Source organism: Tupaia chinensis, unplaced genomic scaffold, assembly GCF_000334495.1.
Source record: "Tupaia chinensis unplaced genomic scaffold, TupChi_1.0 Scaffold144767_1, whole genome shotgun sequence".
Lineage (NCBI taxonomy): Eukaryota > Metazoa > Chordata > Mammalia > Scandentia > Tupaiidae > Tupaia > Tupaia belangeri.
Window position 1 is genome coordinate 537,488 of NW_006204627.1, and position 12,095 is coordinate 549,582.

Below are 12,095 nucleotides of genomic sequence, written 5' to 3' on the forward strand. Positions count from 1 at the left end.
TAGGGCCTGAGGCTGGGGCTGCCCGGCCAGCCGGGCTGCCCAGGGGGAAGAAGGCAGTAGCCTTGCTCGCTGTGTCTCTCCCCGGGCACCTCTGGTCCCAGTCTTTATTGGAACTGCTTTTCCGGAGACTGAAGGAGCGAGTGCAGGTGTGCGGCTGGCTGATGGGCGATGTTTTTGATTCTGGCTTGGTCCAGGCCTTTTTGTTACCTTCAGAGTTGGGGAGCAGGGGCTCCAGGGACCTTCGGATGGCATTCGCTATGAGCCGCAGGGGGGACTTGGGTGGAGCCACACTTTGCTCTACGGGAGCCCGCTGAACCAGGGTCCCCATGCTGTCCTGAGCTTCTCTCCGGGCTGGTGGTGTCTCTCTTGCCATCTGAAGGCACTGCGAGGGGTGGACCGGTTTTGGCACCTGGCCTCCCCGACCATGCTCAGCACTCTTCTGGGAGGGTGGCTCTCCGACTCTGAGGTGCATCCTTTCAGGGAGGGTGTCACTCCAATCCAGTAGCGCAGTCTTCTGCTCCCCAGTGAGGACCAGCTTCTTCAAGCCCGCCTTCCTCTCCTCTTCCACCTCCGACCTGACCTCCTCCGCCCTCCTGGGTCTGACAGTCCCTTTCCCTGGTTCCTTTTCAACCCTGGGGGACAGTTTCTGGTCTAGCAGGTACCTGTCCTTCCCTCCAGCAGAGTGTGGGTCTCTGTGGGTACTTCTGGTGTCCCCAAGAGAGGCCTTGGCTTCCTCGCATGTGTCAGGAGCCAGCTCTGCAGGACCAGCCTGGCTGTCTCCACTGGAGCTGAGTAGGCGGAACTCTGCCCGCTCCAGCACTGGGTCATGAGGCAGGTACAGGGCGATGTCCCTGGGCACACCTTGGCTTCGGGCTCGTCTCAGGAAGATTGGGGTGGAAGGACTGGAATGACCTCTGGAGACCTGGGAGGAGGGGTGGGAAGCTGTCACCTAGAAGCATGGACAGTAATCACAGTTCTTTAAAAATTCCGAGCAAATCTTGGTCCACATCCCCTCCCTTCCCTTCTCCAATCTCATTACTCAAAGTCAAAAAGAATTTTGCCCAAGATGATTTCCAACATCTGTTCTAAGGGACTGCCTTTGGAGCTACTGGGATTTGCCCAGAGACCCCGGGTCAGCACGGATCAGAAGTCCTGGATCAGGCAGTTAGCCATCCAGACAAAAAGACAAAGGCATGGACCCTGTTTTTGACACCCTCCTGGGCCAGTGAGGAAGGGCTGGCCCAGCCTCTGGGGGTGACCAGGCACAGAGGGGACAAGGTCCCTCTTGGCTTGCTTAGTCCTGGTCTCCACCAAAGGGCATGTTCTACCCTAAGCATATTTCTCCCCCAACCAAGAAACCAGGGCTTCTTCCTTGGAGGCTGTCAAGGTGAGGAGAGGAGGTTCCCTTCTGGGCTGAAGCTATGGGCAGAGGACTTCCTAATGAATGACCCTCTAATCTCACACCTTGTGTCACAGAGAAAGCAGCCACTCCCAGCATGCAAGAGGGTGGCCTGGCACAGGAAGAATCTACATGGATTCTAGAAGGAGTGGCTGTGCCCTGCCAAGAGTCTGGAGGGACAGGCTTCCCAGTGCCCACAGCTTTGGGGTCCTGTGCCTTCTATTTCCCCAGGACAGGGCCTGGCAGGGCTTTGACAAACACATAGAAAGAAAGAATCCAGCCTGCATCTGAATGATGCATTTTCTGCTCGAGGTAGACATTGCTCCTGAAGTTCTTAGAAGCTATCAATGACCCCCCACAGCTGTGCCTGCCATGCTTGGCCATGACCTCCTCATGGCAGAGCAAATGCCCCCTCTCCAATCCATGGACGAGTCCCTGGCCCAGAGTCCATGCCCCACAAATGCCGTTGAGGGACAGGCTTGTCCTTGGGGTGACCAAGAAGGGGCAGGATGAACTTTCATGAACGATGAGGTGAGGAAGGCCTGAGGTGGACCCTGGCCCTGGATTCACACTTGTGGAGGTCTGAGAGGGCATAGATAAAGTGGAAGAAGGGGGGAGTACAGGTAACCCTCCTTCCTAACACCTGCACAGCCCCACGGGCACTTACCTGAGGTGGGGAGGAACCATCTGGGACACTTCCTGAAGAAGAAGATGATGGAGAAGACCAGGAAGATGCAGAAGACAATGAAGAAAGAGGAAATGGAGGAGGCTCCTTTGGAGGTGACATAGCTCTTTTGTTCATCAGCATCAAACCTACCAAGACAAGAGCACACCCTCCATTACTGAGCTGTTATAACCTGATTTCATCATGGAAAGGGGGTGCAAAGTGGAGCTCCACTTCCGTAAGCAGAGTCAGAAAGAGGGAGGTCACAGACTGATTCAGAGGTGCCCGGTGCCCACAGGTCGGGCTTGGAGGAGTGAGTGGAAGAGTAGCAGAGTCCTCTGGGGAAAAGGAGGTCCCAGGATGGAAAGTCTAGGGCCCACTGTATTTCAGACCCACGTGGAAATGTTTCTGAGAGATTTAATAGGGTCTGCAGACTGTATCTTGGAAATGGAATCTACATCCGAATTTCCCCTGAAAGCCACGGGGGTAAGAAGCTGGGGCTGCGTTAAATCACGTAGTCAGTAAAGCATCTGCAGGGACCAGCAGTTAGCATAATGGCTATGTTGCTGAACTCCCATGTAGTCGACCACGGTTCGAGCCCTGGATCTGGTGGCTTAAACTCACTCTGGGCATATGTGCGTGCGTGCCGAAGATCCCAAGAGGAGAATGGAGGAGACAGGATTGAGGCATGGCCACCCCCCTGGGAGGTGATTTCTTGCTCTCTGTCTCTCTGTCTCTCTCTATGTTTCTGGCAAGTGCAAGCACCCTATAGAAAAATGAACAAACAAACAAACAACAACAAAAAAAAACTCTACAAAAAATAAAATAAAATAAAATAAAGCATCTGTGGTTTCTTCCCATAGGATGCCGGACTATTTGCTGGGGACACGGACAGAGAAACCATTCTCTTCTAATGAAAAGGGCTCCTTCCCTCTCCCTTCTCACCTGTGTGCCCAGGGGCTCCCAGACAAGATGCTCAGTTAGGGATTTGAAAAGAACACGGGAAGGAGGCTCTAGTGTGTATTGAACACCTGAAGCACATGGAGTGGGGGCCGTGCCAAGCTCCTGTTGGTCAGGGAGCGAGCAGGCACAGGAACGTGGCTGGGCCCCGGCAACTGTGGAGCTGAAGTGGTCTGGTCTGGTTGGAGAATGCCGACAGCTGCAGCCTGGAGGACCCCTCAAGCTCCTGTGCCCTCCCCCAATCCCTCTCTCCTCGTTCCCCCTCACGGATGGTAACCTGAAATCTAAAATCACCAACATTTTTGCTTTCACACTGGGCTACTTCAGATACTTAGTTCTCAAATAGATTTAAAAAAACGCCATGCACCCTTTCAGACCGGCCCAAAATTCAGACCCTGAATTCGGCCCAACCAGCTCTCTCCTGGACCACAGCTGGCCACACATGGTGGGTGTTCCCCAGAAACTTCCCAGACCACCACCCCTGACTCGCCCACTCCCTTGTCTGACTCCCCACCTTGGCCGCTCAGCTAACCATGCAGACTTTCCTCTGAGGTGCCGGCCTTCAGACCTTAGCACGCTTCTTAGCTCAAACCCCTGGTCTCGGCTTCCCCAGAGCAGCTTCCTCTCAGGGACCTGTACACACCAGGCCAAACTCAAGTCCCACCCCCAAGAAGAGTTCCACAGGAAGGCCCTCACGGGGAGGTGTTCCATGTCCTGTCCTGCTTTCCCCCTTCACAAATGCCGCTTGTCAGACGGACTATGGATCCCAGTCTTGGCTACCACACCCTGAAGGTCAGGAAGCTCCTGCAGGGAAGCCCCCGGGTGCTTCAGAGGCAGAGGTAGCTCCAGAACAGATATGATCTGAGGGTGGGCGGAAGGGGCTGCTGGGAGAAAGGTCCCTGGCTGCAGGACTGATGTGGGGAGGCGCTGGCCTGCCTCCGTTACCCGCACCCCCATCTCAGCCCACGATGGGATGGTTCGAGCCTGAAAAGGCAAAAGTTGTGAGTCAGCTGTCGCCTCGCTTCCTGTCCTCAGCCTGCCAAACTCCTGCCAGATTCCTCCCCCCTTCCTCGCCCCCTCACTCTCTTCTCTGCCATCTTCTGAATCAAACTCAAAGTGTCTCCAAGTCCCCTCGGCTCAACAGACCGCCTTTGTGTCCTCCCGAGGAGCTCTTGGGGGAGCATCTGACACAGTGCCAGGGGCACCTTGGGGACCGAGTCTGAGAGAACAGCCTTGGGGTTCACAGGACATGACCTGGAAGCTGTTCTTCCTCTGTGCTTTCCTCTATTCCCCGCCCCCACCCAGCTCAGGGGTGTCTCCGCACCCAGGATCCTCACACACTGTCTTCCATACGAATTAGAGAAGGAGGTGAGGAGGTCAGGACACAAAGCTCTGCTCAGACCAAGCCCTCACCCCTGGGCTGCTGTTCCAGCCACTGCCTGGGAGGTTAGCATGGCCAGGGAGGATTGGGAAGGCCAGAACGCAGCTGAGAGCAATGGAAATCTCTCTGCTTGAGCCTTGGAACCCTATCTCCTCCACAGTCACACCAGCAGGCCAACACCTCAGCAGCAAGCCCTCCCTGCCCCCCAGTTTCCTCACCCAAACAAATGGGAAGTCTTGCGTTGCTTGGTGGGGTGTTGGGAGGATTAAAGAAGTGCCCCTGCAGGCATAAAGTCAATGGTACATGCCAACAGATGGGAACGCCCTCCCTACCAACCTCTCACACACGGTGGTGCCCAACACTACCAAGGGAGCTCTGGCCCATTCCAGAGGGTGCTGAGCACCTACCAGACTCAGGGGTTCTCTGATTCTTGGACCCAGAAAGTCCTCATTGGCCAATTCAGCCCCTCCTCTGCTGACCCTTTCCTCAACATCTTGGGATGGCCCAGCCAGGGCTGGCCCACCCTCTGCAAGGTCCGGGCTCTGGTGCTACTCTTAGGGTCCCTTTTTGGAAGGGGTGTTGATGAGCAGACATGGCCGGGGTCACAGCCTCTGTGTCCCCCTGGGTCAGGTATTCATGTTCCCTCCTCTCTGAGCCTCCAGTTACGGCAACCTTTGCCCTAGATCCTAGAGGACATTCTAGCAAGCATGGTCAGTGGCAGGAGGGCGCCAAGGGCAGTCACATAGTCCGTCCACTGTCCTGTCTGGGGCTTGGAACTTGAATCAGCTGTGAGGAGCCATGAGGGTCTCTGGACAGGGAGATGTGCCCATGTTCAGCTCCATTTTAGAGTCACCCTTGTCGTTAGGGTTTTATTTTGAGCAAGATAAATATAATCAGAAAGATAGCTCTGGGGATTTTCACCAGGACTGGGATTCCCGGGTGCAGCTTCCCAGAATTTGGAGGTTATCCAGGGCTCAATTTTCTCTCGAAGTCTTGGAGCGCCCTCTAGGGGCAGCAGCCTGGCAGGCCTGAATCCTGTGATCTAGTGCACTCAGCCCCCCCCCCGCCCCCCTCTGTTGCTTGTTTCTTGGTTGGTTGGTCAGTTCATTTACTCACTCATTCATCAGAGAAAGACTAAGTGCTTCCTCTGGGCCAGACACGCCAGACACCAGGCATAGAAATTATTTCAACTCAAGCCTTGCCCTTGAACCTGAGAACTGATAACTCCTTGATAACTAAAGGCCGAGGTCTCCAGGCCCATCCCAGAAACCACACTGCCGTCTCACAGTCCTCTCTTCCCTGTGTCTCCTCCAGGATCCCCAACCCTGCTGTGAGGGTCTCCACCAGGCTCCCTGCTCTCTCCCCAGGCCAGGAACTTTCTGAAGGCAGGTCCTGCACTGGTGGGAATTCCAAAGGTGGCTGGGAGCACTGGGACGGGCTCTGCACTCACACTGACCTGCACCGAGAACCAGGAGTCCAGGGACTTGGGGAGAGGCCACAGCAGGAGAGTCGATGCATGTCTCACACCGGACAATGTTAATTCTCTCTGTCCTCTCACTCTCACTGCCCGGGGCAGTTAGATGACTCAAGAGTCATTTTAGGTTGTCCCCAGACAGTGACTGGCCCTGGGTCCAGCTCTAAAGGTGCTCCTGTCCTAGCCTGACCCATTGAGAGGTACAGGGGAATGACTCACTGGCCAGGAGGAGTCAGCTTTGACTCAGAGGAAGGAAATCCAGGGCCCTTCCCAACTGCAGTAATGTCTTTGCAGAAATCCAGTCGAACCCAAGGCCTTCCTGGGTCTCCCTCTCCTAGAGTCAGGTCGAGGTCAGAGAAGGACTGTGGGCATGTGGGAGGTGGGAGGTGGCATGGACTTCCAATTGGATGGCTTGTTTGCCTCTCTCTCAGGACCTAGGGAGGGAATTCTTGCTCTGTCTCTGCAGCAGGGCCTGAACGGGACCAGCCTGTGTGCTGTGTGAACTGTGTATGTGCCCCTGCACCACCTCGTGGGGACCTGCTGCCTTGGCACCCACCCTAAGCCTGGTTCCCTCCCTGCCCTGCTCTTCCTCTGATGCTGGGACCACGGCCTGCTCAGAAAAAGGATGAGAGCACTGTGCAAGTGTGTGTGCATGCATCTGTGCATGAATGTGTGTGTGCGTGTGCGTGTGTGTGTGCAAGTGTGTGTGCATGCATCTGTGCATGAATGTGTGTGTGTGTGTGTGATGGGCAGCTTCCTTCATCGCTTTGCCTAGCCATTAAACTGAGGTCCCATTTGACTCCAGAGCTCTGAGTCAAATCAGAGAGCCCTAGGTCTCTGTTTCCTCATCTGTGTTTTACAAACCTTCGACCCCACGATTGCAGAGGGCCTCTCTGGGTGGAACTGTAGAATTCTAAACCTCCATAGTGGGAGTTGGGGTGGATGGGGGGGCGGGTCCCAAGTCCTTTAGAAGCACTTCCTTGAGTCAGCAGCGGAAATGAAGTCAACCTTATGTCTGCTTGCCCTCGCGCCCGGGAGGCCATGGCAGAGAAGACACCATGTAAGGAATGAGAACAGCTGCCCTGAGTTTTAGGCAGACAATGCCTGCCCACCCCTCGCCTGGAGAGCTTGTGACTCATTCGACTGGAATCTTCTTCTCCAGTTCTGGTGATTGCCTGGAGTCGGAGACTGGAAGCTATTGGCCCACTGCAGAGCTGGGGTGGAGAAAATAGCGGGGCAGAGAGGATGAGGGAAGAGGAAGAGTCTAAGAGCAGAGGATAAACATGAACTTTTCTCTTATGTCAGAGATTGTAATTGACTAAACCCCTTCCTTCCCTTGGATCATGCTTCCTGTCCCTATCGTTCACACCTCCAAACTTTTCATTCATTCACCCTCAAATACCTATTTATTTATTTATTTATTTTGCTATAGGGTGTGTGTGTGCCTCGCCAGAAAAACAGAGAGAGAGAGACAGAGAGACAGAAAGCGAGAAATCACCCCTGGGGGGATGGTCATGCCACAATCCCTTCTAATCCATTCTCCTCTTGGGATCTTGGGCACCCACGCACACGCACCCAGGGAGTTTAAGCCACTGGGTCCGAGACTTGAACTGTGGTTGACTATATGGGAGTTCAGTGACATAACCATTACGCTAACTGCTAGTCCCACCCTCAAATATCTGTTGAGAACTTGATATGGGACAGGTACCGTCCTGTGAAGAGCATGCCTCAAATTCTGCCCTGCATTCTAAATCATTGATCATTAATATGCATTCATGTGCATATATGCATAAATAGGTCTGTGCATATGCATATGTGTCAATTGAGGTCTACCCATATATGCATGTGTGTATTCATTCATTCATTCATTCATTCATTCACATCGTAACAGTTCTTCCAAGCTCAGCCCTCATGGCAACGTTTCCCATGTGTAATAGAGAAAAACGAATGCTCGGATTGAAGTCGTGAAGCTGGAGAATGTTCTACTCTCGGCTGCCTCTTAACCTGAAAACCCTCGGGAAGCCAGCTTCAACTGAGCCCTGGATGAACCAGGCCACAGCCCCTCCTCTTGGCCTCGTTCCAATGGTGACACATTTGTAGGACGCTGTGTACCTTGTAATGAGACCCTTCTGCCCAACCTGGAGAATCTGCAGAGCAAAACGAACATCGCATGCAGAAGGAAATGGGGCTTGGCCTTCCAGGGCAGTGTGGCCCACATGTGTCCTATTCCCATGCAGGACCCTTAGATACAGCCTCAGGCCCGGGCTCCTGCACTTACATCTCAGCCGGACAGAGAGAACGGGCAACGCACACCTGAGTGCTCATGCAGGGTGGGCAGGGGCTGTGGAGGGAGAGCAAGCCACAGGAGTGACCTGGGTGTGGGAGAACGTGTGCAGGGAAGCTGAGCACAGCACTCTGAAGCCAAGATTCTGCAGGCCCAGGGCACTCTCCTGCCCACACATGTCCACAGAAATAGTCCTAAATATTCCACTTCCTACCAGTTCAAAGCTGGGTCTCAGCTCTTCCTTACCAGCCAGGCTGTGGAACACAGGGTCACCCACTTTGTGGGGGCCTCCTTTCCTCAGGACAAGGCCCTTTGGCTCCCTGGGCCCTTGGCTGCTCTTCCTCCCTTACTCTGTTTGGGGATGCGCTGTGCCTGCTGGTGGATTTCAACCCTACAGGGCTGCTCTGAAGGTCAGGTCCATGGGTTCAAGGAGGGCCCATGTTGGGGGGGCACAGAACTGAGCCTCATCTCTCCATCCCCCATTACACGGTGGACAATCCACAATGTTGTTCCACTTTCTCCTTACCAGACGCTTTGCATAAAGAGCAAGCAGGCTTTAAGCACAGCTCCATCCTGCTGACCACAGTTAACCTTTCTGTCACCCGCAAAGATGCTTCTCAAGAGCAATATAGTGCTGGTCCCATGTTTCTAATGGTTAAGGGAGCCAGATCCCACATGGTTGACCGCATGGTTTGAATCCTGGATCTCGTGGCTTGAAAAACATTCCAGTTGCGTGTGTGTGTGTGTGTGTGTGTGTGTGAGAGTGTGTGTGTGTGGATGTGCCCCCAAACCCAACAGGATGGAGAGACAGAGAAGGAATTGTGGCATAACTATACTCCATTGGGGGTTATTTCTCTCCCTTGCTCTCTCTGGCAAGCTCATATATGCTCAGGCAAACAGAAAACCTAAAACAAAATAAGCTTGCTTACCACACTGATTGCTTTTCTCTCCTCAACATTGAACTTTATGGAATGGAGCCTATCAGAAACGGTTAAAATCCGTGTGGAATTTCCCATCACTGGTGTTCATAGGGAGGCGTGCACACGTTGTAGCCACAATAGGAACAACAGGGTGGGCCTCACTCGATCTAGTAGTTTGAAGCTACACAAAGTGGGACTGGTTCCCTCTCACTTAGCTTATTTTATGGGTATTTATTTAATTACCTTCTTAAATATTTATTATATAATATTTGTCTTTTCTTGACTGGTATTTTTTTCCTTAACACAATGTCCTCAAGGGTCATCCAGGTTGTAGCATGTATTAGAATTTTATGCCTTTTTAAAAAAGTTCATTTATTTATTGAGAGAGAGAGACAGACAGATAACACCCTCAATAGGGCCTTCACACCACAATCCTCTCCCTAATCCTGCAGCCAGCCAGAATTCACAGCACGTTGAGACAGACCGAGGCTGTGAACCTGGATCCCTCAGCATTGCCCAGCAGCACTCCCACTGGCTGCACTACTGTGGCTGGGCTAAAAGTTTCACTCCTTTTCAGGGCTGAATAACATTCCACTGTATGGATATATCAAATTTTATTTACCCATTCATCTGTGGATGGACACTTGGTTTGTTTCCCCCTTTGGCTCTTGAGAATAGTGCTGTGATGAACACGGGGGTACGAAACAGGAGTCCATGTTCAGCAATACCCTGGTCTTGTCCGACATTCACTCAGCCTACCTCAGAGGCAGTGCTCCAGGTGGGAACCGTAACCCCCACTCATGACGTCAACCCTACATTATTTGGCAAAGTCACGGCTTTGACCATAACCAGCAATGCAAAACACAGCACTGAGCCCTGTGCCAGGGATTTTCACCCTACCGTGTGGTCTGCCCATCCCTGATGAAAACTATCATCGATGAAGACCTAATCAGCAAAGGATAGCCACGCATCTAGCCACCACTCTATGTACTCCCCGTTTTATTCTGAAATTAAACAGGGCTGTCAGAAACAAAATGCTTTGGGCATCCTGCTTAGTCTCTCAGTCCAGCCCCACCCGGGGACTGCCCTTGTTCTGTCCTGTTTTGTTGCCACGCCCTCGCCTGCCAGCCAGGGATGCCACTGGAAACAGCCGCGGGAAAACTGCAACTATGCTTTCTGAGGAGCCGTTGTTTCAGACATGATCTCATCCGTCTCCCAAGATCGCTTATTTGACAATGAGCTGGGAACTTTCTAGAGTGAAGCAGTAGAAGGCCCAGGACTAAGACCTGCTGCAAGCCCATGCGTTTGTTCCCCATTGAACGACGACAATAATAATGGTCCACGTCTCCTTTATACAGACTATTTATCCAGATCAGGGGTGAGGGAGACAGAGACAGAGAGACAGCATTCTGATAGGGTCTTGAGGTCATAATCTACCATCAGTTCAGCCAGCCCAGATCATGGCCACACGAGGGCCCAGTGTGCTTTGCGAGGGCTCCAGACATGAACCTGGGCCCTTGGCACATGGGTCTGCCTCTCAGAGCAGCATATTTTGTCACTGCATCACTGTCTGGCTCCTAAGTCTCCTTTTTTTGTTGTTGTTGGAGAGGTTTTTGCTATAGGGCGTGCACTCGCCAGAAAGACAGAGAGAGACAGAGAGATAGAAAGCAAGAAATCATCCCCCAGGGGGGATGGGAACGCCGCACTCCCTTCTCCTCCATTCTCCTCTCGGGATCTTGGGCACGCACACACACACACACACCCGGCGTGATTTTAAGCCACCAGGTCCGGGACTTGAACCGTGGTCGGCTACATGAGAGTTCAACAACATAGCCATTACACTAACTGCTGGTCCCCCTAAGTCTCCTTTTTAGCAGTGGCTGCCAGAAAACAGAATCAAATTTATGATTCAGCTAGAGCTCTGTTTAGGTCTGTGGCCTGCCTGTTTTGGGTCTATTCCTCCTAGACGGTCTTATTAAACTCTGATTCTAAGGGTTCATTTTTTCATAGAGACATGTAGTTTTGCTCTGTCTTTCTTGAAAGTTGCCTAAAATCCTCTGGCAGCTGGGGAGAGAAATAGAGGGGAGGAATGAAAGGCGGGCAGGCTTTGTGTCTGTAAATGAGGAGGCTAGGGGGCTGAGAGACGAAGGGTGGGGGGAAGGCCGGCAGTAAGCAGGGGAGGGCTGGACCCCGCCAGGCACTGGCCAGTACTCGGCCGCCCGTGCTAAGGCTTTCTGGACGCCCCCACAACGGCACGCAACAAACGCGTTTAGATGACAATCTGCCCTTTTTTGTTTTTAAAGGTTCACATATGAGGCTAGATGAATAGTTTCCAGGATTTTAAAGTGTCTATATCAGTTCTTTCTGGAAGACCTTCCAAGACTCAGGGAAACTCACGCATGAAAACATTCCAAGGACCAGGTAGAAATTCTGCCAGCAGAGGGCGGTGCAGGACAAGTTGAGTTCCTAGTCTCAAAGGGCAGCCAAGGCCATCCTTTCGGTCCTGATGGTGGGGAGTCTGTTGCTTGCCAGGCTCTCCCGAAGTCACCAGAAGCCAGCCAACTTAGTCACAAGTTGCTGTTGACTTTGAAACACTCAATTCTAGGCCACCTCTAAAGCTGGAATGCTAATGGCAACCACCTCTAAATAAGCCAGAGCTTACGGGTGGCATCGGCTGGTACTGGAGGGGACCTTGGGAAAGCACTCTGCTCACCTGTAAGATGGCTTCACGGCACTTACCTCACCGGGTGTCCTGGGCATGAGGGGGGCCATGTGCGGAGAAGTCCTGGCCCACTGCAGGTCCTCGGTGACAGTGCATTCACTACTGTGTGTGTTCCACAAGGCCCAAGTACACATTGTGGCCCTGGGCTGCCCTGACCAGCCCATGCCCAGGTGATCCAGGGAGACGGGACTGCCTGAGGCTGGGTGTTGTCACATAGCTGTCAGGCACCCTTCACTGACCTCAGGGGCTATGGAGTGCTCCTCAAGGAGAGGCCACACAGGAAGCAGTTCT

At 53.0% G+C, this 12,095-nt stretch overlaps 1 protein-coding gene across 1 annotated transcript in view; it reads right to left on the minus strand.

Annotated features, from left to right (window-relative positions):
• MICAL2 (microtubule associated monooxygenase, calponin and LIM domain containing 2) overlaps positions 1-12,095 on the minus strand; it is a 181,519-nt gene that overhangs the window by 60,371 nt on the left and 109,053 nt on the right. The window contains exons 27-28 of the mRNA XM_027767848.1: positions 2,067-2,212; positions 71-949 (exon numbers count right to left, since the gene is read on the minus strand). Of these exons, the coding sequence (XP_027623649.1) occupies positions 71-949; positions 2,067-2,212 (1,025 nt within the window). The remainder of the gene's footprint in view (positions 1-70; positions 950-2,066; positions 2,213-12,095) is intronic.